This window comes from Pristiophorus japonicus, chromosome 19 (genome assembly GCF_044704955.1).
Source record: "Pristiophorus japonicus isolate sPriJap1 chromosome 19, sPriJap1.hap1, whole genome shotgun sequence".
NCBI lineage: Eukaryota > Metazoa > Chordata > Chondrichthyes > Pristiophoridae > Pristiophorus > Pristiophorus japonicus.
This window is the reverse complement of record NC_091995.1, coordinates 28,463,760-28,489,350: the sequence shown is the minus strand read 5'-3', so window position 1 is coordinate 28,489,350 and position 25,591 is coordinate 28,463,760. Positions and strand designations below refer to the sequence as shown.

At 47.3% G+C, this 25,591-nt stretch overlaps 1 protein-coding gene across 1 annotated transcript in view; it reads right to left on the bottom strand.

The window, feature by feature from the left end:
* Positions 1-25,591, bottom strand: part of LOC139229815 (neurogenic locus notch homolog protein 1-like) — a 388,541-nt gene that overhangs the window by 114,419 nt on the left and 248,531 nt on the right. The window contains exons 3-4 of the mRNA XM_070861407.1: positions 8,737-8,999; positions 6,849-7,190 (exon numbers count right to left, since the gene is read on the bottom strand). Coding sequence (XP_070717508.1) covers positions 6,849-7,190; positions 8,737-8,999 — 605 coding nt within the window. The remainder of the gene's footprint in view (positions 1-6,848; positions 7,191-8,736; positions 9,000-25,591) is intronic.

Sequence of the window (25,591 nt, the reverse complement as noted above, 5' to 3'; positions counted from 1 at the left end):
TTAGTGGTACAGGCGGCAGCCCTCCGCTTATCGGCAGACATAGAAGAAAACCCTCTGGCAGTAGTAAAAGTAGGAGACACTTATGTGAAATTCCTGGTGGATACCGGTGCTACTATGTCTTCTGTACCATCCTCTGTGGGATTATCTGTAAGCAACACCACAGTCTTAAGTATGGGTGTGGCCGGTATCCCCATGAAAGAATTTTTATCTGAACCTACCAAATTGATAATTGGAGGACAATCAGTTAATGATGAGACTTTGACAGTCTCTAAAACAACACCGCTCCCTTTATTGGGAAGACAGACTGTGCAAACTAGGAGCCACAATTTATTGCACAAAGGAAGGAATGTTCATGGAGCTCCCTCCAAATAATATTCATCAGTTCTTTAATGGGATTAAAGAAGAGAAAAGGGAGGATAACAAAGAAAAGGCTGCCCTCTATTGTTGGCAATTGATTGGCAACTTCTATTCCCCCTTGATACATGAAGTTATACAAAACTTAAAAGCTAAATTTGACTCTAATACTGAAGAATTGATGTATATAATTTTGACAAGCTTTGAGGCAGTTCAGCTTCACTGTACAGCCTGGTACACTCGCCAAAAAGCTGAAACTTACCAGTGTCTGGTACAATCCTTTTTAAATAGAGAAGAAATAGTAGAAGCTACGCCCCGCATTTATTTTGGACCTGAAGGATTGGGGGTAGCCATTGACTTGACACCCTTACAGCAGCAGCGGTATAGAGAAGCGAACTCGACACCCCATCTGACATTGGCTGTAAAACCGCCAGCGAAACCTAAATATATGGGTCCGATGATTGTAGGAATAGAAAGAGAAAAACAGCAACACGGCTATCAACCTTGGGCAGTAATAAAATTGCAAAATGTTCAGATAGACTTTATCACCCACAACAGGGGGATTCTCCAGTGGAAAGGTAAAAATCATGCCTCCACTTTTGAAAAACAGCAACCCCCGGAACAACCAAGCCCTAAGCTGCCAATGGCATTGAATCAAGTATCTTCTGAACTTTGGGCAAAGCATAAGAATCATGTTGGGCAAGTACATTCTGCAGTACCCCATCGGGTACAATTGATAAAGAACGCCGTGTTACCAAGCATTAGGCAGTACAGACTGCCTCCAGAGGCAGAAAATGGGATAGAGCCAGTCATTTCTGCATTGTTGGAACAAGGAGTTCTAGAAAAGACACAGAGCCCGTGTAACACACCGATACTGCCCATACCAAAGGTTAATAGGCCGAATGAATGGAGATTTGTGCAAGATCTGAGAGCTATTAATAAGATAGTAGTCCCTATCACCCCTGTGGTACCGGACACCAACATTATACTATCTGCTATACCACCAACAGCAACTGTCTTTACTGTAATAGACCTGTGTTCAGCTTTTTTCTCTATCCCATTAAATCAAGAAAGTCAGTATCTGTTTGCTTTCACCCACAAGAAGCAGCAGTACACATGGACCAGGTTGCCCCAAGGATACACCGAAAGCCCCGCAGTATATGCAGCAGCAGTAAAAAGAGACCTCGAAGACTGTTCATTATCAGACCAGTCTGTACTGCTGCAGTATGCGGACGATTTGCTTGTGGCTTCTAGCCACGGATACAGGTGCATGCAAGATTCCCTGAAACTGTTACAGCACCTATGTGAAAGAGGGCACCGAGTGTCGTTACAAAAGTTACAATTTTGTCAGACTCAAGTCCAGTACCTGGGTTTTCACATATCTAAAGGGCAGAGGCAGCTAGGACCAGAAAGAATTCAGACAATTATCGAGAATGGGATGCGGTCCTAAGATCAGCTGCCCTAAATGATGCCCCACCCAAGGTGGAGTGGACCCCAGAGAGAGAGGAGGCATTTAAACAGTTAAAGAAAGCCATTACTAATGCTCCGGCGTTGGGACTTCCGAATTATGGTAAACCTTTTCAGATGTATGTGAATGAGAAAGAAGGATTTGCAACAGCAGTACTAACCCAAGAACATGGTGGGGGAAATAGACCAGTTGCTTATTATTCGGTTTTGCTGCCTCCAGTAGTAAGGGGAATGCCAGCATGTCTACGTGCTGTAGCTGCTACTGCGGTCATGGTGGAGAAGTCAGTATCTATTGTTTTGGATCATCCATGTACTGTCATTACAGCCCATGCTGTGTTATTACTTTTGAATTCAGCTGCCACACAACACTTTACAGCGTCTCGAAGAACAGGTTATGAAGTATTACTGCTGTCACACCCTAACTAAACCTTTCGACGTGCACCGGTAGTGAACCCAGCCACCTTTCTTCCTACTAAAGAAGTAGAGGATCCAGACCAGCATGATTGTCTGTTAACGGTGGAAGTAGCCACCTTACCAAGACCAGATTTGCTCACAGAGCCCATGGACAATCCAGATCTTATTCTCTATACGGATGGATCATCACATAGGCCGTCGGATGATTTGTTTTTGGCAGGCTATGCTATTGTAAATCCCCACGAAACTGTTGAAGCATTCGCCCTGCCTCCCGGAACCTCGGCTCAGGCTGCTGAATTGTTTGCCCTCACTAGAGCTTGTATAATAGCTAAAGATCATACTGCTAATATCTATACTGATTCTAGATATGCATTCGGTGTAGTCCATGATTTTGGACAACTGTGGAAAAACAGAGGCTTTATCACCTCTGGTGGAAAGCATATTAAGCACTCTCAACTGGTGCTTAATCTATTAGACGCCATTCAGTTGCCAAGTAAGGTAGCCGTTATCAAATGTGCAGCTCACACAACCGGTGAGGATGAAGTATCAGTAGGAAATAGGAGGGCTGATGAAACAGCCAAACAGGCCGCTTCGGCACAGGCAGACTGCCTTCAAGCAGTCTCCGTTTCCCCTCCACAGGTACTTGACATCCAACAACTTAAAACAGCCCAACAACAAGTTACCATGCAGGAAGGAAGAACTTGGGAAAACCAGGGTTGTTTTCTAAAAAACGACATTTGGTATCACCCTGATGGGTGAACTGTTTGCCCTAGATCTCTATTTTTGCCCCTGTCTCGCCTAGCACACGGTCAGGCTCACATGGGCAAAGGAGGGATGATACATGCTATTAATGCACAGTGGTATGCACCAGGAATAACAGTAGTAATTGAGAAAGTTGCTAGAACATGCCAAATTTGTCAACAAAATAACAGAGGTAAAACACCTGCTGGATATGATCATCTACCCCAACCAAGTATGCCCTTTGAAAATGCCCGAACAGTAGTAAAAATTCTATTTAAAGAAATAGTACCAAGATATGGGATACCTATGGGAATCAACAGTGACAGGGGAACCCACTTCACCGGAAAAATAGTGCAAAACCTTGCAGAAGCATTAGGGTTCCAGTGGAAGTTACATATACCATATCAGCCACAGTCCTCGGGAATGGTAGAAAGAGTAAATGGGGTAATAAAATCTACCCTTACCAAGGTATGTCAGGAGACTGGACTGAAGTGGCCAGAAGCCTTACCATTAGTATTGTATACAATGAGAAACCAGAAAAACCGAAACACTGATTTCACACCACATGAAGCCTTATTGGGAAGACCAATGCCTACTGGCGTAAAACCACCACTGGCAGATGAAAAAATAGCATTAATTTGGAATGATGAAAAATCACTAAAGTATGCTCAGGCCATGTGTGAAATAGCAAGGAGTCTGCATGAACAAATAAAGCAGACACAGGTGCCCCCGTCGGAAGGAAATATGCACCCTTTCAGGCCTGGAGACCAAGTGTTGGTAAAAACATTAAATAAAGAATCCTTTTCTCCAAGGTGGAAAGGACCGTATCAGATAATTCTCACAACACGAACCGCTTTGAAGTTGGAAAAGCACCCGAACTGGGTGCATGCAACCCGCTGTAAATATTATTTCCCCGACGAATTACAGCCGAAGGAAAAGGCATTGAACCAGGACGTGCTACGGTCGCCCGACTAAGAAAACAGCCATCTTTTCGCTGAAAGAACTGTACCTGCTCTTGTATTAAATATTTGGACTTGAAAATATTGCCCAAAATTCACGGACGGATGTCAGAGCTCATTTGTGTGCCAGTTTGGGCCTTTATTATTTGGGTCACTGTTACTATCGTGTGGACATGTTGTTATTGTAACGACTTATTTCAAGAGTGGTATAGAAACAAACAAGAAAGGGAAGATGGGAAGGGACTCTTGGAAAAATTATAAATGGACGTTAGGTATACTGATCATTTTAGCGACAGGGAACTCCCGGCAGGAGGAAGAAGTCCTAAAAGAAGGAAGAGTATGGAAGGGAAAGTTGTAAGGTAGGGAATTTTACGGCACGATGTGAGGCATGTGGAATGAAGGAAGAAAGAGGGGAATTCCAGTTTATATTGGGGAAAGGATATCAGTTGTTCATAGAATACCAGGCCGATGTGTGGATGAAGTGTACCCACAGCACGGGGAAAAACAAGAGATGGGGGTACATAGGAGGGCCGGACGAGAGAAAAGACTTCCTCCGTTATTCATATACAAGTATGGTAGAAGTGCAGCGGATGTTGTGCATGAATAACATCCCGGTGAATGGAGGAGACCCATTTGTGGTAAAATGGTCAGTAAAAGAATCCGGCCACCCAGAAGACCGAGACCCGGGACATCTAAAAAGGATACTGACCACTTGCATCCCAGTGGTAAGATCCCCAGGTGTATTAAATCTAACAATACGAATTAAATATCCCCCAAAGAAAGAAGATGGTTGCCACACAGCCAGTGTTAAGGTATCTTTTGAAAAAGAAAGACCCCAAAGAAAGAAACGGGATGTATTCGAGACTGTGTTAGGTGGAGTGGGAGCAGGAATAGGAGCATTGAACTCCATGGATATCGAGACTCTACAAAATAAAATCCAGGCCGTCGGGGGACTGGTAGGGGAAGATATAAAAATCAGAAATGCCTGAGATGAAGGATTACAGCAGTACTGAAGCTTGCTATACACCCCATAGTAATCGTAGGTGTGGTTATGCTTGTATTATTAATAATCCTTTGCGGAATGTGGATAAAATTAAAAAATGTAATTCGTCAAGTAATAGGCCTGCTCTCCGAAATAGAAAGAAAAGGTATATACATGAAAGGAAGGTTAAGTGGCTTAGAGGAAAAGGTTGATGAAGACGAATATCTCCAAATGCGACCCTATCCTGAAGGGTATACAACCCCTTTTGCTCAAGAAGAGAATACAGGAAATTGTGTTGATCTAAAAAATAAAAAGATCAACAAGGAGGGAATTGTGGAAGAAAGAATCTACGAATCTATGGCTTATGGAAAAGGGAAGGGTTAAATTCTGTTTTTGCTATGCTTAAAAAAATAATAGGACTAGAAAAATAGCCACGCTTTTTTAGCCTTGAAACTTAGAGATGCAATTAAATGACCATCTGGTATTAAAAGGGAGTCTCCTTTTATTCTGCTTATCAGACTGTGAACAGAGAGAAACTATGCAAGGATAGATAGAGTGTGTACCTCCCGAGACGACCTTTGTACTCGCGGGACTGATGAATAAGATTCCTTTTCTATTTCTGTATTCAATTTCTGTATAAAGATAGGGACAATTTGCTTGTACAGCAGAGTTTTGCCTTGGTACGGTCCAAGCAGGCTCTCCGAGATATATCTCGCTTTTTAAAAATAAATTATCTCGAAGTGCACTTCTGAAAGTCTCCGCCTGAGTTAATTTAAGCTAAATATTTCCTCGACAGAGGCAGAGAGGTTGTTTCCACTGGTCGGGGAGACTAGAACTAGGGGGCACCGCCTCAAAATACGGGGGAGCCAATTTAAAACCGAGTTGAGAAGGAATTTCTTCTCCCAGAGGGTTGTGAACCTGTGGAATTCTCTGCCCAAGGAAGCAGTTGAGGCTAGCTCATCGAATGTATTCAAGTCACAGATAGATAGATTTTTAACCAATAAGGGAATTAAGGGTTACGGGGAGAGGGCGGGTAAGTGGAGCTGAGTCCACGGCCAGATCAGCCATGATCTTATTGAATGGCGGAGCAGGCTCGAGGGGCTAGATGGCCTACACCTGTTTCTAATTCTTATGTTCTTATGTTCTTATGTTCACTGACCAACTGAGCCAACAGGTTAATCTGGTGTTAGCCGAGGCATAGAATTCAAGAGCAAGAATATTATGCTTGAACTGTATAAAACACTGGTTAGGCCACAGCTGGAGTCCTGTGGTCACCAAATTACAGGAAAGATGTGACTGCACTAGAGATTTACGAGCATGTTGCCTGTACTGGAGAATTGTAGCTCTGAGGAAGGATTGAATAGGCTGAGGTTGTTTTCTTTGGAACAGAGGAGGCTGAGGGGAGACCTCATTGAGGTGTATAAAATTATGAGGGGCCTGGATAGAGTGGATAGGAAGGACTTATTTCCATTAGCAGAGGGGTCAACAATCAGGGGGCATAAGACTTAAAGTAATTGGTAGGAGGTTTAGAGGAGATTTGGTGGGGGTCTGGAACTCACTGACTGAAAGGGTGGTGGAGGCAGAAACCCTTACCACATTTACAAAGTACTTGGATGTGCACTTAAAGCGCCGTATCCTGCAGGGCTACGGACCTAGAACTGGAAAGTGGGATTAGACTGGATAGCACTTTGTCGGCCGGCGCGGACATGATGGGCCGAAATGGCCTCCTTCCACACTGTAAATTTCTATGATTCTATGGTTATAAAAGACGGGTTTTAATGGATGTAAAATCGCACCCCCCGCCCCCCGATCCCCCACCCCCGGCATCAGCAGAGAAAAAAGCCCCGCCCCATCAATGCTTTTGACCGCGGTGATGCACTGCGAGCTACGCGACAGCGAGTGGGGGGGGGGGGGGGGGGGGGGAGCCTTACCTGGGAGGCAGGCGCACTGGTACATGGCGCCAGCCTTGGGAATGCAGGTCCCTCCGTGCTGGCAGGACGAGGGGAAGCAGGAGCTGGATGGGATGTCACAGTTGGGTCCTGTGTAGGCCGGCGGGCATGAGCACCTGTAGGAGCCGGGCACGTTGTCGCAGGTCGCTCCGTTGCGACAGGGCCCTCCGCCGCTGGAGTTGCACTCGTCCACATCGATCTCGCACACCTGGCCCTGGAAGCCCTGGCCGCACTGACAGGTGAAGTGCCCCTTTGTGCTGGTGCATTTGCCGCCGTTGGTGCAGGGGTTGGCGGTGCACAGATCCGCCAGCTGACAGTGCTGCCCTGAAAGGTAAAAGGCAGCATCAGCAGTATTGGCCCTATTTTAAAAAAGCACTCCCTTCCACCACCGGCGCACCGTGGCTGCAGTGTGTCCCATCTACAAGATGCACTGCAGCAACTCGCCAAGGCTTCTTCGGCAGCAGCTCCCAAGCCCGCGACCTCTACCGCCTGGAAGGACAAGGGCAGCATGCGCATGGGAACACCACCGCCTCCGCGTTCCCCTCCACGTCACACGCCATCTTGACTTAAAAAAAATTATTATTCGTTCATGGGATGTGGCCCAGCATTTATTGCTCATCCCCAATTGCCCATGAGAAGATGGTGGTGAGCCGCCTTCTTGAACCGCTGCAGTCCGTGTGGTGACGGTACCCCCACAGTGCTGACTTTGTTGTAGCGGTTTGGTACAGCTGAGTAGCTCGCTGGGCCATTTCAGAGGGGAGTTAAGAGTCATATGCATTGCTGTGGGTCTGGAGTCATGTAGAGGCCAGACCAGGTAAGGTTGGCAGATTTCCTTCCCGAAGGGACATTTGTGAAGCAGATGGGTTTTTCCGATATTCTGGTAGTTTCATGGTCACCATGACTGATACCGGCTTTTTAATTCCCGATTTACTTAATGAACTGAGTTTAAATTCCCCAGCTGCTCATGTCTCCAGATCATTAGTCCAGGCCTCTGGATTACTGGTCCAGTAACATAACCCCACTTTGCTACCGTTCCCCTTGAACTTGGACATATATCGCCCTTACGTCAAGATCCTCGGCCACAAAAGGTCCGTCTAAACTGGCAGGAATGTTTTGACCCCCACAGCACCTGGCGAGGGGGCCTCCCGCAGGTGACGGCACACCATTCTCCGAAAGCAGCTGCCCCCGTTCCGTCCCGTGCCTCGCTCGGCGATGGGATACAGACCGGCATGGAGTTGACATGCACGGTGCAGCTGCCCCCGTGACGCAGAAAGGCTCGCCGCGGAAAGGCTCGGACAGCCCCAGTACAACTCAACAACAACTTGCATTTATACAGCGCCTTTAACATCGGAAAACGTCCCAGGAGCGCTTTGCAGGAGTGTCATCAAACAAAGTTTGAGTCTGAGCCACACCAGGAGACAATAGGACAGGTGGCCTAAAGATTGGTCAAAGAGGTAAGTTTTAAGGAGCGTCTTAAAAGGAGGACTGAGAGGTAGAGAGGTTTAGGGAGCCTGTTCCAGAGCTTGGGGCCCAGGCAACTGAAGGCTCATTATCGTACTGCTGTTTGTGGGAGCTTGCTTGTGCGCAAATTGTTTGCCACTTTTTCCACATTACAACAGTGACTACACTCCAAAAGTACTTCATAGTCTGTAAACCACTTTGAGACGTCCGATGGTCGTGAAAGGCGCTATATAAATCTAAGACTTTCTTTCTTTTTCTTTCTTTCTTTCTTTCTTTCTTTCTTTCTTTCTTTCTTTCTTTCTTTCTTTCTTTCTTTCTGTCTTTCTGTCTTTCTCACCCTCTGTCCGCACACGTCAATTTCCCAGTGAGGGTCTACAGGATGACAATTGGGAGCAGAGCCACTGCTTACCTGTCCAGCCGTGCAGACACTTGCACCTGTGGTTGTTGGTGGACACCAGCTCGCACTTCCCTCCATTCAGACAGGGGTTTTTCAGGCAGGCACTGTTCAGGAACTCCTCGCACCGGCTGCCCGTGTGGCCTGGCGGACAGGAACAGGAGGAGGTGACGGAGCCATTCCGGATAGCGGTTTGGCAGGTGCCACCGTACAAACACCGGTTGCTGGAGCAGGGCTCCACGTACTGGCACCGGTCCCCAACGTAGGGCAGCAAGCAACTGCAAAGGAAGAAAGATGGCAATCAAAAAATGCAGAGGTCAGACAGATGTCATCGTTGTGGCTCTCTCAGACATTGCGAACGGTTCTCTCTCCTCAGGTACTGTCCCCCTCTCCCTCAAATCTGCCCTCATCACCCCTCTCCTCCAAAAAACAACCCTCGATCCCTCCGTCCTTGCCAACTACCGCCCCATCTCCAACCTCCTCCCTTCCCGCTCCAAAATCCTTGCTTTCACCTCCCAAATCCGCGTCCCTCTTTCCCGCAATTCCATGTTTGAATCCCTCCAATCCAGTTTCCGCGCCTGCCACAGTACCGAAATGGCTCTCGTCAAAGTCACAAATTACATAGAACCATAGAAACATAGAAATTTAAGGCACGGCAGGAGGCCATTTCGGCCCATTGTGTCCGAGCCGGCCGATCAAGAGCTATCCAGCCTAATCCCTCTTGGTCCGTAGCCCTACCGGTTACGGCACTTCAAGTGCACATCCAAGTACTTTTTAAATGTGGTGAGGGTTTCTGTCTCTACCACCCTTTCAGTCAGTGAGTTCCAGACCCCCACCACCCTCTGGGTGAAGAATTTTCCCCTCAAATCCCCTCTAACCCTCCCCTCAATTATTTTAGATTTATGTTCCCTGGTTGTTGACCCTTCTGCCAAGGGAAACAGGACCTTCCATTCCACTCTATCCAGGTCCCTCATAATTTTATGCCCCTCAATCAGGTCTCCCCTCAGCCTCCTTTGTTCCAAAGAAAACAAATGCAGCAGCTCCAATCTTTACGTCCTTTGTGACTATGACAAAGGCAAGCTATCCCTCCTCATCCTTCTTGACTTGTCTGCAGCCTTTGACACTGTTGGCCACTCCATCTTCCTCCAACGCCTCTCCACCATCGGCCAGCTGGCTGAGACTGGTTCCATTCTTACCTATCGAATCGTAGCCAAAGAATCACCTTCAATGGCTTCTCTTCCCACTCCCGCAGCGTTACCTCTGGTGTCCCCAAGAATCTATCCTTGGCCCCCTCCTAGTTCTCATCTATATGTTGCCCCTTGGCGATATCATCCGAAAACACGGCGTCAGTTTCCACATGTACGCTGACGACCCCCAGCTCTACCTCACCACCACTTCTCTTGACCCCTCCACGGTCTCTAAATTGTCAAATTGCTTGTCCGACATCCAGTTCTGGATGAGCAGAAATTTTCTCCAATTGAATATTGGGAAGACCGAAGCCATTGTTTTTGGTCCCCGCTATAAACATCGTTCCGTAGCCTCTGACTCCATCCCTGTCCATAGCATCTGCCTGCGGCTGAACCACACTGCTCGCAAACTTGGTGTCATATTTGATCCTGAAAAGAGCTTTCGACCAAATATCAGCGCCATAACTCAGACTGCCTATATGCACCTCCGTAACATCGCCCGTCACCGCCCCTGCCTCAGCTCATCCGCTGCTGAAGTCTTCATCCATGCCATTGTTACCTCTAGACTTGACTACTCCAACACACTCCTCGCTGGCCTCCTATATTCTACCCTACGTAAACTAGAGGTGAACCAAAACTCAGCTGCCCGTGTCCTAACTCGCACCAAGTCCCGCTCACCCATCACCCCCTGTGCTCACTGACTTACATTGGTTTCCGGTTAAGCAATTCCTTGATTTCAAAATTCTCATCCTTATTTTCAAATCCCTCCATGGCCTCGCCCCTCCCTATCACTATAATCTCCTCCAGCCTCACAACCCCACAAGATCTCTGCGCTCCTCAAATTCTGCCCTCTTGAGCATCCCTGATTATAATCGCCTAACCATTGGCGGCCGTGTCTTCTGTTGCCTGTGCCCCAAGCTCTGGAACTCCCTCCCTAAACCTCTCCAACTCTCTACCTCTCTTTCCTTCTTCAAGACTCTCCTTAAAACATCCCCACCTGCGCTAATTCTATTTAAACGGCTTGGTGTCAAATTTTTATTGCATAATACTCCTGTGAAGCACCTTGGGACATTTCACTATGCTAAAGGCGCTATATAGATACAAGTTGTTGTTGTTGTTGAGAGTGTGGTTACCGCGGGGGACAGAACACAGTGAGCCACAGAGGGAGTCAGCCATAGCTCAGGGAGTAGCACTCTCACCTATTGAGTCAAAAGGTCATGGGTTCGTATCCTACTCCAGGGTCTTGAGCACGTAATCAAGGCTGATACTGCAGTGCAGCACTGAGGGAGCGCCACACTGTCAGAGGTGCCATCTTTCAGGTGGATGTAAAAAAACCCATGGCACTATTTCAAGGAAGAGCAGGGGGAGTTATCCCTGGTGTCCGGACCAGTATTTCTCACTCAACGTTACAGGATATTACAGGGCAGCGAGACTGTCAGAGGGTATTACAGGACACAGAGACAGGCAGAGAGTATTACAGAAGACCAAGACAGGCAGAGAGTATTACAGGGCAGCGAGACTGTCAGAGGGTATTACAGGACACAGAGACAGGCAGAGAGTATTAGAGAAGACCAAGACAGGCAGAGAGTATTACAGGGCACCGAGACTGTCAGAGAGTATTACAGAAGACCAAGACAGGTAGAGAGTATTACAGGACACAGAGACTGTCAGAGGGTATTTTAGGGCACCAAGACAGGCAGAGAGTATTACAGGGCATCGAGACTGCCAGAGAGTATTATAGGACACAGAGACAGGCAGAGAGTATTACAGGGCATCAAGACAGGCAGAGGGTATTACAGGGCATTGCGGCAGGCAGAGAGTATTACTGGACACAGAGACAGGCAGAGAGTATTACAAGGCATCGCGGCAGGCAGAGACTATTACAGGACACCGAGACTGGCAGAGAGTATTACAGGACATTGAGACTGTCAAAGAGTATTACAGGACATCGAGACTGGCAGAGAGTATTGCAGGACATCGGGACTGTCAGAGTATTAGAGGACACCGAGACAGGTAGAGAGTATTACAGGACACCGAGACAGGCAGAGAGTATTACAGGACACAGAGATAGGCAGAGAGTATTACAGGGCACCAAGTCTGTCAGAGAGTATTACAGGGCACCGAGACAGGCAGAGAGTATTGCAGGACACCGAGACTGTCAGAGGGTATTACAGGACACCGAGACAGGCAGAGAGTATTACAGGATACAGAGCACCGAGACTGTCAGAGAGTTATACAGGACACAGAGACTGTCAGACAGTATTACAGAACACTGAGACAGGCAAAGAGTATTACAGGGCATTGAGACAGGCAGAGAGTATTAAAGGTCACCGAGACAGGCAGAGAGTATTACAGGGCACCGAGACTGTCAGAGGGTATTACAGGGCATCGAGACAGGCATAGAGTATTAAAGGGCACTGAGACAGGCAGAGAGTATTATAGAGCACCGAGATAGGCAGAGAGTATTACAGGGCACCAAGTCTGTCAGAGAGTATTACAGGGCACCGAGACAGGCAGAGAGTATTGCAGGACACCGAGACTGTCAAAAGTATTACAGGACACAGGGCACTGATATTGTCAGAGGGTATTACAGGGCATCGAGACAGGCAGAGAGTATTACAGGACACCGAGATAGGCAGAGAGTATTACAGGACATCGAAATAGGCAGAGAGTATTAGAGAACACCGAGACAGGCAGAGAGTGTTACAGGGTATCGAGACAGGCAGAGATTATTATAGGCACCGAGACTGTCAGAGAGTATTACAGAGCACTGAGACAGGCAGAGATTATTACAGGACACAGAGACTGTCAGAGAGTATTACAGGGCATCGAGACAGGCAGAGGGTATTACAGGGCATCGAGACTATCAGAAGGTATTACAGGACACCGAGACTGTCAGAGGGTATTACATGACATAACGGGGAACAAAGAAATGGCGGACCAATTGAACAAGTACTTTGGTTCGGTATTCACTGAGGAGGACACAAACAACCTTCCGGATATAAAATGGGTCGGAGGGTCTAGTAAGGAGGAGGAACTGAGGGAAATCCTTATTAGTCGGGAAATTGTGTTGGGGAAATTGATGGGATTGAAGGCCGATAAATCCCCAGGGCCTGATGGACTGCATCTCAGAGTACTTAAGGAGGTGGCCTTGGAAATAGTGGATGCATTGACAGTCATTTTCCAACATTCCATTGAGTCTGGATCAGTTCCTATGGAGTAGAGGGTAGCCAATGTAACCCCACTTTTTAAAAAAGGAGGGAGAGAGATAACAGGGAATTATAGACTGGTCAGCCTGACATCGGTAGTGGGTAAAATGATGGAATCAATTATTAAGGATGTCATAGCAGTGCATTTGGAAAGAAGTGATATGATAGGTCCAAGTCAGCATGGATTTGTGAAAGGGAAATCATGCTTGACAAATCTTCTGGAATTTTTTGAGGATGTTTCCAGTAGAGTGGACAAGGGAGAACCAGTTGATGTGGTATATTTGGACTTTCAGAAGGCTTTCGACAAGGTCCCACACAAGAGATTAATGTGCAAAGTTAAAGCACATAGGATTGGGGGTAGTGTGCTGACATGGATTGAGAACTGGTTGTCAGACAGGAAACAAAGAGTAGGAGTAAATGGGGACTTTTCAGAATGGCAGGCAGTGACTAGTGGGGTACCGCAAGGTTCTGTGCTGGGGCCCCAGCTGTTTACACTGTATATTAATGATTTAGACAAGGGGATTAAATGTAGTATCTCCAAATTTGCGGATGACACTAAGTTGGGTGGCAGTGTGAGCTGCGTGGAGGATGCTATGAGGCTGCAGAGCGACTTGGATAGGTTAGGTGAGTGGGCAAATGCATGGCAGATGAAGTATAATGTGAATAAATGTGAGGTTATCCACTTTGGTGGTAAAAACAGAGAGACAGACTATTATCTGAATGGTGACAGATTAGGAAAAGGGGAGGTACAACGAGACCTGGGTGTCATGGTACATCAGTTATTGAAGGTTGGCATGCAGGTGCAGCAGGCGGTTAAGAAAGCAAATGGCATGTTGACCTTCATAGCGAGGGGATTTGAGTACAGGGGCAGGGAGGTGTTGCTACAGTTGTACAGGGCCTTGGTGAGGCCACACCTGGAGTATTGTGTACAGTTTTGGTCTCCTAACCTGAGGAAGGACATTCTTGCTATTGAGGGAGTGCAGCGAAGGTTCACCAGACTGATTCCCGGAATGGCGGGACTGACCTATCAAGAAAGACTGGATCAACTGGGCTTGTATTCACTGGAGTTCAGAAGAATAAGAGGGGACCTCATAGAAACGTTTAAAATTCTGACGGGGTTAGACAGGTTAGATGCAGGAAGAATGTTCCCAATGTTGGGGAAGTCCAGAACCAGGGGTCACAGTCTAAGGATAAGGGGTAAGCCATTTAGGACCGAGATGAGGAGGAATTTCTTCACCCAGAGAGTGGTGAACCTGTGGAATTCTCTACCACAGAAAGTTGTTGAGGCCAATTCACTAAATATATTCAAAAAGGAGTTAGATGAAGTCCTTACTACTAGGGGAATCAAGTGGTATGGTGAGAAAGCAGGAATGGGGTACTGAAGTTGCATGTTCAGCCATGAACTCATTGAATGGCGGTGCAGGCTTGAAGGGCCGAATGGCCTACTCCTGCACCTATTTTCTATGTTTCTATGACATAGAGACTGTCAGAGAGTATTACAGGACACCGAGACTGTCAGAGGGTATTACAGGGCAGAGAGACAAGCAGAAAGTATTACAGGACACCGAGACTGTCAGAGGGTATTACAGGACACCGAGACAGGCAGAGAGTATTACAGGATACAGAGCACCAAGACTGTCAGAGAGTATTACAGGACACAGAGACTGTCAGACAGTATTACAGAACACCGAGACAGGCAGAGAGTATTACAGGGCATTGAGACAGGCAGAGAGTATTAAAGGTCACCGAGACAGGCAGAGAGTATTACAGGGCACCGAGACTGTCAGAGGTTATTACAGGGCATCGAGACAGGCATAGAGTATTACAGGGCACTGAGACATGCAGAGAGTATTACAGAGCACCGAGACAGGCAGAGAGTATTACAGGACACAAAGACAGGCAGAGAGTATTCCAGGGCACCGAGACAGGCAGAGAATATTACAGGACACAGAGCACAGAGACAGGCAGAGAGTATTACAGGACACAGAGACTGCCAGAGAGTATTACAGGGCACTGAGACAGGCAGTGAGTATTACAGGACACGGAGCACCAAGACAGGCAGATTATTACAGGACACAGCGCACCGAGACTGTCAGAGAGTATTACAGGGCATAGAGACTGTCAGAGAGTATTATGGAGCATCGTGACAGCCAGAGGGTATTTCAGGACACAGAGCGCAGAGACAAGCAGAGAGTATTACAGGGCACCGAGACAGACAGAGAGTATTACAGGTCACGGGGCACCGAGACAGGCAGAGAGTATTACAGGGCACCGAGACAGGCAGAGAGTATTACAGGGCACAGGGCACCGAGACAGGCAGAGAGTATTACAGAGCATCGAGACAGCCAGAGGGTATTACAGGAGACCAAGACTGTAAGAGAGTATTGCAGGACATAGAGACTGTCAGAGAGTATTACAGAGTATCAAGACAGGCAGAGGGTATTACAGGGCACCGAGACTGTCAGAGAGTATTACAGGACATAGAGACTGTCAGAGAGTATTGCAGAGTATCGAGACAGGCAGAGGGTATTACAGGGCACCGAGACAGGCAGAGAGTATTACAGGACACCGAGACAGGCAGAGAGTATTACAGAGCACTGAAACTGGCAGAGGGTATTACAGGGCACACATTGCTTTGATTAATCGAGTGGGTAGACCTGACTCTCAGATGTTACGTATTTATGAGCTGCCCGTTACCATTGGAACCAATTTCAAAGGAAATGTTGGACGTGGTGATTTATGTCCCATAGCCAGCCAGCACTGATCAACAACCGAGATAAGGAGCTGCTGGAAATGAGCACTGGAGCAGAGCCACTTACAATCCCCTTCACGGCACACAACGTGGTAATAGTCAGAGACTGGGAGCAGAAACCTCACCCGTCTCTCTCGTCCTCTCCTGACTGTGCTGACCCACTACTGCCTCACGTTGCACAACACCAGACCCCCTTCACCTCCGCTCCTCCAGCTTTTTGCTTAAGTGGCCATTATTGTCGGAGCCTGGCCGTCTATTCAACAACGGCCGGCATCACAATCCACCCAGTCCAGTCTTTACTACACCCAATGTCGGCACAAGCACTTTCCAACAGAGTCACATTCGGCCCATCCTGTCAGTGCCAATTCCTTGAGAGAACGATCCAATTAGTCCCACTCCCCCCCCATCCCCCTACTCTTTCCTCAAAGCCCAGCATATGTTTTCACTTCCAGTATTCATCCAATTCCCTTTTGAAAGTTACTATTGAATCTGCATCCACCACACTTTCAGGCAGCGCATTCCAGCTCAGAACAGTTCACTGGATAGGGGTCAGGTGCAGGAACACTTGGTCGAATTTCCGTTCCCTTCCACCCAGGGACTTGAGCGCATACATCTAAATTCACACTCGAGTACAATACCGAGGGAGTGCTGCACTGTCTGAGGTGCCGTCTTTCAGATGAGATGTTAAACTGAGGCCCCGTCTGCCCTCTGAAGTGGATGTAAAAGAGCCCATGGCACTATTTCGAAGAAGAGCAGGGGTGTTAACTGGTTCCTGCGAAGTGCCTTGGGACATTTTACGATGTTAAAGGTGCTTTATAAATGCCAGTTGTGGCAGTAGGAAGTGTGTGAGGTGGGACCAGGATCAGATTCTGTTGTGATGCCCCCCATGGTCAAATGACCTGCTGACATCATTCTTCCTAACTCCCTTTAACAATTTGAATTTTAAAGAGCTATTTATGTTGATCTTTTCATTTGGATTCTGGGAATCCAGGAGCAGGCCCCGAGCACTAATCTGGTTTAATCCGGTCCCACAGAACACCGTCAAAATCAGAGAGACCCCCCCATCCGACTAGGGAAAACGGGACCGGACAATGTAAAATGGCAGGAGCCTGTTCCTTGAATCAGAATGAATAGAAGTCCATTGCTAATGCAGCTTATCAGCCATGGCTCAGCAAGTAACACTCTCGTCTCAGAGTCAGAAGGTTGTGGGTTCAAGTCCCACTCCAGGGCCCTGAGCACATAATCCAGGCTGACACTCCAGTGCAATGCTGAGGGAGCACTGCACTGTCGGAGGTGCTATCTTTCGGATGGGATGTCAAACTGAAGCCCCGTCTGCTCTCTCAGGTGGGTTTAAATGATCCTATGTCACTATTTCAGAGAACAGCACAGAAGTTCTCCATGAGTGATCCCAAAATTTATTCCTCAAACAACATCACTAATAACAGATTATGTGGCTGTTATCTCATTGCTATTTGTGGGAGCTTGCTGTGCGTAAATTGGCTGTTGTGCTTCCTACATTACATCACTTCAAAAGCACTTAATTAGCTGTAAAGTGCTTTGGGATGTCCTGAGGTTGTGAAAGGCGCTAGAAAATGAGTTATACAGTGCCTCTTCACGAGATGTCTGTCCCTATTCCCCCCAGAGACTTGTTTAGAATGGACCCTTGCCTGAGGGCTGAGCAGAGACACAACATGAGGCTCGAGTCAAAATAAAATAAGCAAAGACTTCCTGTATTCACTGGGTCAATACGTTGAATGCTTGTATTTATACCGAACCTTATCGTGTCATCTAAACTTCTCAAAGAGCTTCACACAATGAGGCACCTTTGGGAGTGCAGTGATTGTTGTTGTGCAGTGGTTCACTGCTGCCAGTTGTGAAAAACGATATATTTTTTTCACTCAGTGAAGGTGGGGAGTTGCAGAGTTGGTGGGTGGGTGGGGGAGGGGGGGGAGGGGTGTAGAAGAGAGATGGAGGTGACAAGGCGGGAGAGCAAAGAGTTTACTAATCGTCGTTCCTCATTGGTGGTTGACATGAGCGAAAGCATCAAAGCCTGACCGAGGTCTTATTGCCATGAAAACCAGTCCATTTTCCGTTCTTTGTGACATTTCGATAGGCTGGAAACTTGCCTTACAGAGCTGGTCTGTCTTTACGCAAAGACATTTCTTTAAATGCTAGCCACTGCTTATCCACTGCCACACCATTTAATCTATTTTTCCAATCTACCTTAGCTGACTCACCCTTCATACCTATGTAATTGACTTTATTTAAGTTTAAGACACTAGTTGCGGACTTAGGCAAGTCACTCTCAAACGTAATGTGAAATTCTATCATATTATGATCACTCTGCCCCAGAGGATTCTTTACTGTGATATTGCTAATTAACCCTATCTCATTACACAATACGAGTTCCCTGGTTGTTTCCATGACGTATTGTTCTAGGAAACTGACCCAAATGCATTCCATAAACCCATCCTCCAGATTACCTTTGGCAATTTGATTTCTCCAGTCTATATGAAGATTAAAGTCCACCATGATTATTGCATCAACTTTGTTACAATCTCTTACTATTACTTGATTAATATTCTGTCCAATGGTATAGCTACTGTTTGAGGGCCTATATGTTACTCCCACCAATGTTTTCTGCCCCTTGTTATTCCTTATCTCCACCCATACTGATTCTACTTGCTGATCTTCCAATGCAAGATCCTTTCTCTCTACTGTCCTTATGTCATCCTTTATTATCAGGGCTACCAAACCCCCCTCCCCCCCTCCCCCCCTGCCCCCCTCCCCCCCTCCCCTCCCTCCCCTATACCATTCTGCCTGTTTTCAAAACTTCAAGTGCCCTGGAACATTTATTTCCCAATCTTGGTCACCTTGTCTCTGTAATGGCTATTAGATCAAACCCATTTATCTCGACTTGTGCCACGAGTTCGTCTACCTTGTTACAAATGCTCCGTGTAGTCAGATAAAGAGCCTTTAATTCTTTTTTTAATCATTATCCCCTGCTTTGACCTTATTCTCTGCTGCACTGCTACCATTAAACTCTCTGCCCCTTCCTGTCACATTGTGCTTATTTTTACCCAAATCGCTACACTGCTCTATTGCCTTGACCTTTCTCGTTAGGTATCAAATTTCCCCTCACCTGACCCCACCTCCCATTTTTTTAGTTAAAAGCCTTGTCTACAGCCCTAGTTATTCAATTCTCCAGGATGCTGGACCCAGCCCAGTTTATGTGGAGCCCATCCTGACGGAACAGCTCCCTCTTTCCCCAGTACTGGTGCAAGTGGCCCACGAATTGAACTCCCTGTCGCGGCTGCAGAGAACAGTATCTACCCCCCTGACTATACTGTCCCTTACCACTACCAAATTCCTTCCTTTCCACCCACACCACTCTTTGAGCCACGCATTTAAATCTCTGATCTGCTTGACCCGATGCCAAGTTTCGCGTTGCTCGGGTAACAATCCAGAGATTATTACCTTTGAGGACCTGCTTTTTAATTGGGAACCTAGTTCCTCAAACTTCCTCACCAGAACATCATTCCTAGTTCTACCTATGTCGTTGGTTCCTACATGGACCAGGTCAACTGGATTCTCCTCCTCCTGCGCAAAGTTCTTCTCCAGCCACGAGGAAATATCCTTAACCCTGGCACCAAGCAGGCAAACACAACCTCAGAACTCCCTGTCGTGGCTGCAGAGAAAGTAACTATCCCCCTGACTATACTGTCGCCTACGACTACCAAATTCCTTCCTTCTCCCCCCACTTGAATGGCTTCCTGTACCATGATGCCGTGGTCAGTTTGCAATCCTTGTTCTCACCCATACAGGCAGCAAGTACCTCGTACCTGTTGGACAAGGTCAAGGGTTGAGGCACCTCAATCACTATTCTGGGTCCCCATAGCTCCTGACTCGCAGTCACATCCTCCTGTCCCTGACCACTGATGAACCCGAAAGTACTACTGAACCTGAGGGGTATGACTGCCTCCTGGAACAAAGTGTCCAGGTAACTCTCCCCCTCCCTGATGCCCCGTGATGTCTGCACCTCACACTCCAGCTCAACAACTCTGAGGCGAAGTTCCTCGCGCTGCAGACACTTACCACAGATGTGGTTGCTCGGGATGTCGCTGGTTCCCACAAACTCCTTCATGCTGCAGTTACTGCACACCACCTGCCCTGCCACCTCTAACCTTGTTTTGTTTCTTAATTAATTAGCTAAATTGATCAATATTTTAGATTTGTTTAATTATTTTATGATTTATGTTATTAATTTAATAATCCTCATGGTCCTTGCAGTACCTCATTAGTTACAGCTTGCCAACTGGTAAAAGTCCTGTTTATTCCTACTCTCTGTTTTCTGTTCATTAACCAATCCTCAATTCATGCTAATATATTATCCCAATACCATGAGTCCTAATTTTGTGTAATAACCTCTTTTATGGCACCTTATCGAATGCTTTTTGAAAATCCAAATACATTACATCCACTGGTTCCCCCATATCCATCCTACTAGTTACATCTTCAAAAAACTTTAACAGATTTGTCAAACACAATTTCCCTTTCATAAAACCATGTTGACTCTGCCTAATCATGTTACGATTTTCTAAGTGCCCTGTTCCCACATTCCTAATAATAGGTACGAGCATTTTGCCTACTACTGATGGCAAGCTAACTGTTGTATAGTTACCCATTTTATCGCTTCCTCCTTTCTTAAATAATGGGGTTATGTTTGCTATCTTACAATCCTTGGGGACTGGTCTAGAATTGAGGGAATTCTGGAAGATTTATACCAATGCATTCACTATCTCTGCAGCTACCTCTTTTAAAACCCTAGGCTGCAGGTTGTCACGTCCAGGGAATTTGTCGCCAGTTAGTCCCATTAATTTCTCCAGTACTATGCGTCATATATTCAACTATCATTGTAACCCATGTATAAGCTGACCTAAGTTGTGCACCTTGAGAACACTGACCACAAGGGGGTGAACTTGTGGGAGGCACTCCTAACCTGGACTTTCAGGTATAAATGGGGAAGCTCCACCCACCTTCATCGCTTGTGGTCTTGGTAATAAAGATTACTGTATAGTAAGGACATATCATTGGCGACGAGAAACTGGGATTTAAACCACGCAAGCATGGCCACTACCAGCGCAGAAGAGAGGTATTGTGTTGGTGATGATTGGAACGACTTTATTAAGAGACTACAGCAAAGTTGTGTCACTAAGGAATGGTTGGGACAGGATTCAGCCGACAAACGCAGGGCTCATCTCCTGACCGTTTGTGGATCCAGAACGTACTCCCTGATGAAGGACCTTCCAGCGCCAGAGAAGCCGGCGGACAAGACGTTCGAAGAGCTCAGTAAGTTGATTGGAGAACACCTTAAACGGGCGAGCACAATGCACGTGGCGAGACACCGGTTTTACACGCACTGGTGGCAAGAAGGGCAAAGTGTTCCAGAATTCGTGGCAGACCTCCAGTGACTGGCGAGCCTATGTAAGTTCCCAGATGCATGCAGAGCGGAGATGCTGCGAGACTTTTTATTGAAGGCATCGGGCACGCTGGGGTTTTCAGAAAACTGATTGAGACCAAAGACTTGACCTTGGAAGCGGCGGCTCTGATAGCCCAGACATTTATCTCAGGGGAGGAAGAGACCAGAATGATGTGTGACAAAAATCTTGGCTCAAATGCGGCAAACGACCAAGGAGTCAACATTGTTAACGCGGCACACAGTTCTCTAGGCAGACAAGGGCAATCGGACATGTGTAGTCGAACCCAAAGGGGGAATTCAACAGAGACAATGGCTAGCTGAACGGCGATTCATGCCATTGCAATGGACAATGCGGCCAGTAATGGGGCCATCAACACCTGTTAATGGTGCGCTTAAGGGCAGTTACAGAGACAGTCAGAGACGATCAACTAGTAATGGACATTTTGTTTCCAACAACGGGGCCTCCAGCTCATGCTGGAGGTGTGGAGGCAAACACCCAGCCAGAGCTTGCAGGTATCAGCAATATACCTGCAGAAACTGCAACGTCAGCGGTCACTTGGCACGTATGTGCAGGAAGCCTTCAGCCAGGTTGATATACGAGGAGGACGGGCCCGATGTAAGCCCCACGAGGCCAAATGAATACTGGGGGAAATCGCTGGAAGCTGAAGTTCAGCGAGTTCATGTGGAGCACATATACAGTTCATATACCAGGACACCACCGATAATGATGAAAGTGCTCCTCAATGGCATCCCAGTATTAATGGAGCTAGACACGGGGGCCAGTCAGTCCCTGATGAGTAACAAATAGTTCGAAAGGTTGTGGGTGTCCAAGGCCAGAGGCCAAAATTATTGCTGATTGACGCACAGCTACGGACATATACAAAGAAGATCATTCCGGTGCTAGGCAGCGCCACGGTAGTCGTGATCCACAAAGATTCGGAGAACAGATTGCCACTCTGGATTGTCCCGGGGGACGGTCCCGCACTACTGGGGAGGTGTGTGTTGCAGCATGTGAATGCCAATGGTCAGTTACAGCCGGTAGCTTATGCCTCCAGAAGTCTGTCCCAGGCAGAAAGGGGCTACGGGTTGGTTGAAAAGGAAGCGTTAGCATGTGTATATGCAACAAAAAAAATGCACCAGTAACTGGTTGGCAGGAAATTTGAGCTGGAGACAGATCACAAACCCCTAACGTCCCTTTTGGCCGACAACAAGGCCATGAATGCGAATGCATCGGCCCGCATACAGAGGTGGGCACTCACGGTAGTCGCCTATGACTACACAATTCGTCACAGACCGGGCACCGAAAACTGCGCCGATGCACTCAGCAGGCTCCCACTAGCCACCACTGAGGGGGCAACTGAGCATGATGCTGAGATGGTCATGGCTGTTGAAGCTTTCGAAAGCGAAGGCTCACTTGTGACAGCCCGTCAGATTAAAGTCTGGACAAATAAAGACCCGCTACTGTCTTTAGTTAAGAAATGTGTCCTGAATGGGGGCTGGGCAGCCACGTACGGGGCATGCCTTGAGGAATTTAAACCGTTTCATAGGCGCAAGGATGAACTCTCGATTCAGGCCGATTGCCTACTGTGGGGAAACCGAGTAGTCATGCCCCAGATGGGCAGAGAGGTGTTTATCAGAGAACTTCACAATGAGCACCCGGGCATTGTCATGATGAAGGCAATTGCCAGGTCACATGTTTGGTGGCCAGGGATAGATGCAGACCTGGAACTTTGTGTTCGCAGGTGCAACACGTGTGCTCAGCTGGGCAACGCACCCAGGGAAGCCCCCCTTAGCCTCTGATCCTGGCCCGCCAAGCCATGATCACGCATCCATGTGGACTACGCAGGTCCTTTCATGGGAAAAATGTTTTTGGTTGTAGTAGACGTCTACTCCAAATGGATTGAGTGTGCCATTTTAAATTCAAGCACATCCTCTGCCACGGTAGAAAGTCTACGGGCAATGTTCGTCGCCCATGGTCTACCGGATGTCTTGGTCAGCGACAATGGCCCGTGCTTCACAAGCACTGAATTCCAGGACTTCATGGCAGGCAATGTAATTAACCATGTTAGAACGGCACCGTTCAGGCCAGCCTCAAATGGCCAGGCGGAATGAGCAGTGCAGATAATCAAACGGGATGCTCAGAATCCAAGGGGGTTCCCTACAAAGCCGCTTATCACGCCTCCTGTTGGCCAATAGATCCTGACCACACTCGTTCACAGGGGTTCCACCCGCAGAGCTGCTAATGAAAAGGACGCTCAAAACGAGGTTATCCCTTATACACCCTACTATGAAAGAAATTGTTGAGAGCAGGCGTCAGTCACAATGTGACTACCATGACAGGAATGTGAGGGCGCGATGAATTGATGTTAATGACGCTGTTTTTGTCATTAATTACGCTGCAGGGCCCAAATGGCTTGCAGGCACTGTGATTGCCAAAGAGGGGAATAGGGTTTTGGTAGTTAAACTTACCAATGGACAAATATGCCGCAAACACGTGGATCAAACTAAAAGGAGGTTCAGCAACCCCATAGAAGAAGCAGAGGAAGAACACGACGTAGAGTTTACTCCACCACAGGTGACCGAACACCGGAACCAAGTGGAGGAGAGCCCAGTCACTGTGGTCAGTCCGGACAGGCCTGAGGCACCGCAAACAGCAAACACTCAGGCCAGCGCCCAACAACTGGAGCCCCAACTCAGGCGCTCTACAAGGGAGCGTAAACCACCAGAGAGACTTAACGTGTGATCCCAATAAGACTTTGGGTGGGGGAGGTGATGTCATGTATTCAGCTATCATTGTAACCCATGTATAAGCTGACCTAAGTTGTACACCTTGAGAACACTGACCACAAGGGGGTGAACTTGTGGGAGACACTCCTAACCTGGACTTTCAGGTATAAAAGGGGAAGCTCCACCCACCTTCATCACTTGAGGTCTTGGTAATAAAGGTAACTGATCACAGAGTGACCTTCTCTCAAGTATGGGCCTTGTGTGCATTTATACTGTATAGTAAGGACATATCACTATGGGCCCAAGTTTCCACACGATAAAAAACGAGCTGGGCGCCCGTTTTTCGCGCCGAAAACGGCGCCAGAAAAAAAACGCGCGATTCTGGAGCGCCCTGCAGCTCCATGTCTGTTTGGCGCGGCGCCCAGGGGGTGGAGCCTACCAGTCGCCCCGATTTTGTAAGTGGGAGGGGGCGGGTGCCATTTAAATTAGTTTTTTTCCTGCCGGCAACTCTGCGCATGCACGTTGGAGCATTCGTGCATGCGCAGTGTGAAGGAAACGTGGCTCTCGGCCATTTTTGTAGTTCTTTTGTAGCTGTTTAATTTTTGAACATTTTTTAATAAAAGCACATTGCCATCAGCACATCAGCACTGAGGCTTCTTGCAGCAGTGAGAAGGCTGCAGGAAGCCTCAGAAAGTTGAGGCAGCCGTTTCCCCCCCCCGCCCCCCCCCGCGGGTACGAACGGCTTCCTCCCCCCCCCCACCGCGGGAATGAACGGCTGCCTGCTCCGCCCCTGCCGTCGGGAACGAACGGCTGCCTCAACTTGTGAGGCTTGCTGCAGCATTCTCCCTGGCTGAAGCACTTTCACACAGGTAGGAAGATGGCTTATTTAATCTTTTCTTTGCTTATAAATTTTTATTCAGGTTGGATTTATTTGTATAATATTTGTATAATAAGTATAAATAAGGATTTATTATAGAATTTAATGACTTCCCTTCCGCCCCCCCCCTCTCCCCCACACCTCGTTCTGGACACCTAATTTGTAACCTGCGCCTGATTTTTTAATGTGTAGACAAGGTTTTTTCAGTTCTACAAAAATCTTCAGTTGCTCCATTCTAAGTTAGTTTGGAGTACGTTTTCACTGTGGAAACTTTGAAATCAGGCGTCAGTGGCCGGACACGCCCCCTTTTGAAGAAAAAATTCTGTTCTAAAGTGAAACTGTTCTAACTGACTAGAACTGCAGAAAAAAAAATGTGGAGAATTGCGCTTTCTAAGATAGTCCGTTCTCCACCAGTTGCTCCTAAAAATCAGGCGCAAATCATGTGGAAACTTGGGCCCATAGTCTCTACTTTTACTGATTTCTTTAAGTTCCTCATTTTCTCTATATCCGTAGTTCCCCATTATTTCCGGAATGTTTTTTGTGTCTTCTACCATGAAGACAGATGCAAAGTATTTGTTTAATGTCTCCGCCATTTCCTTACTGCCTATTATAATTTCTCCTGTCTCTGCCTCTAATGGG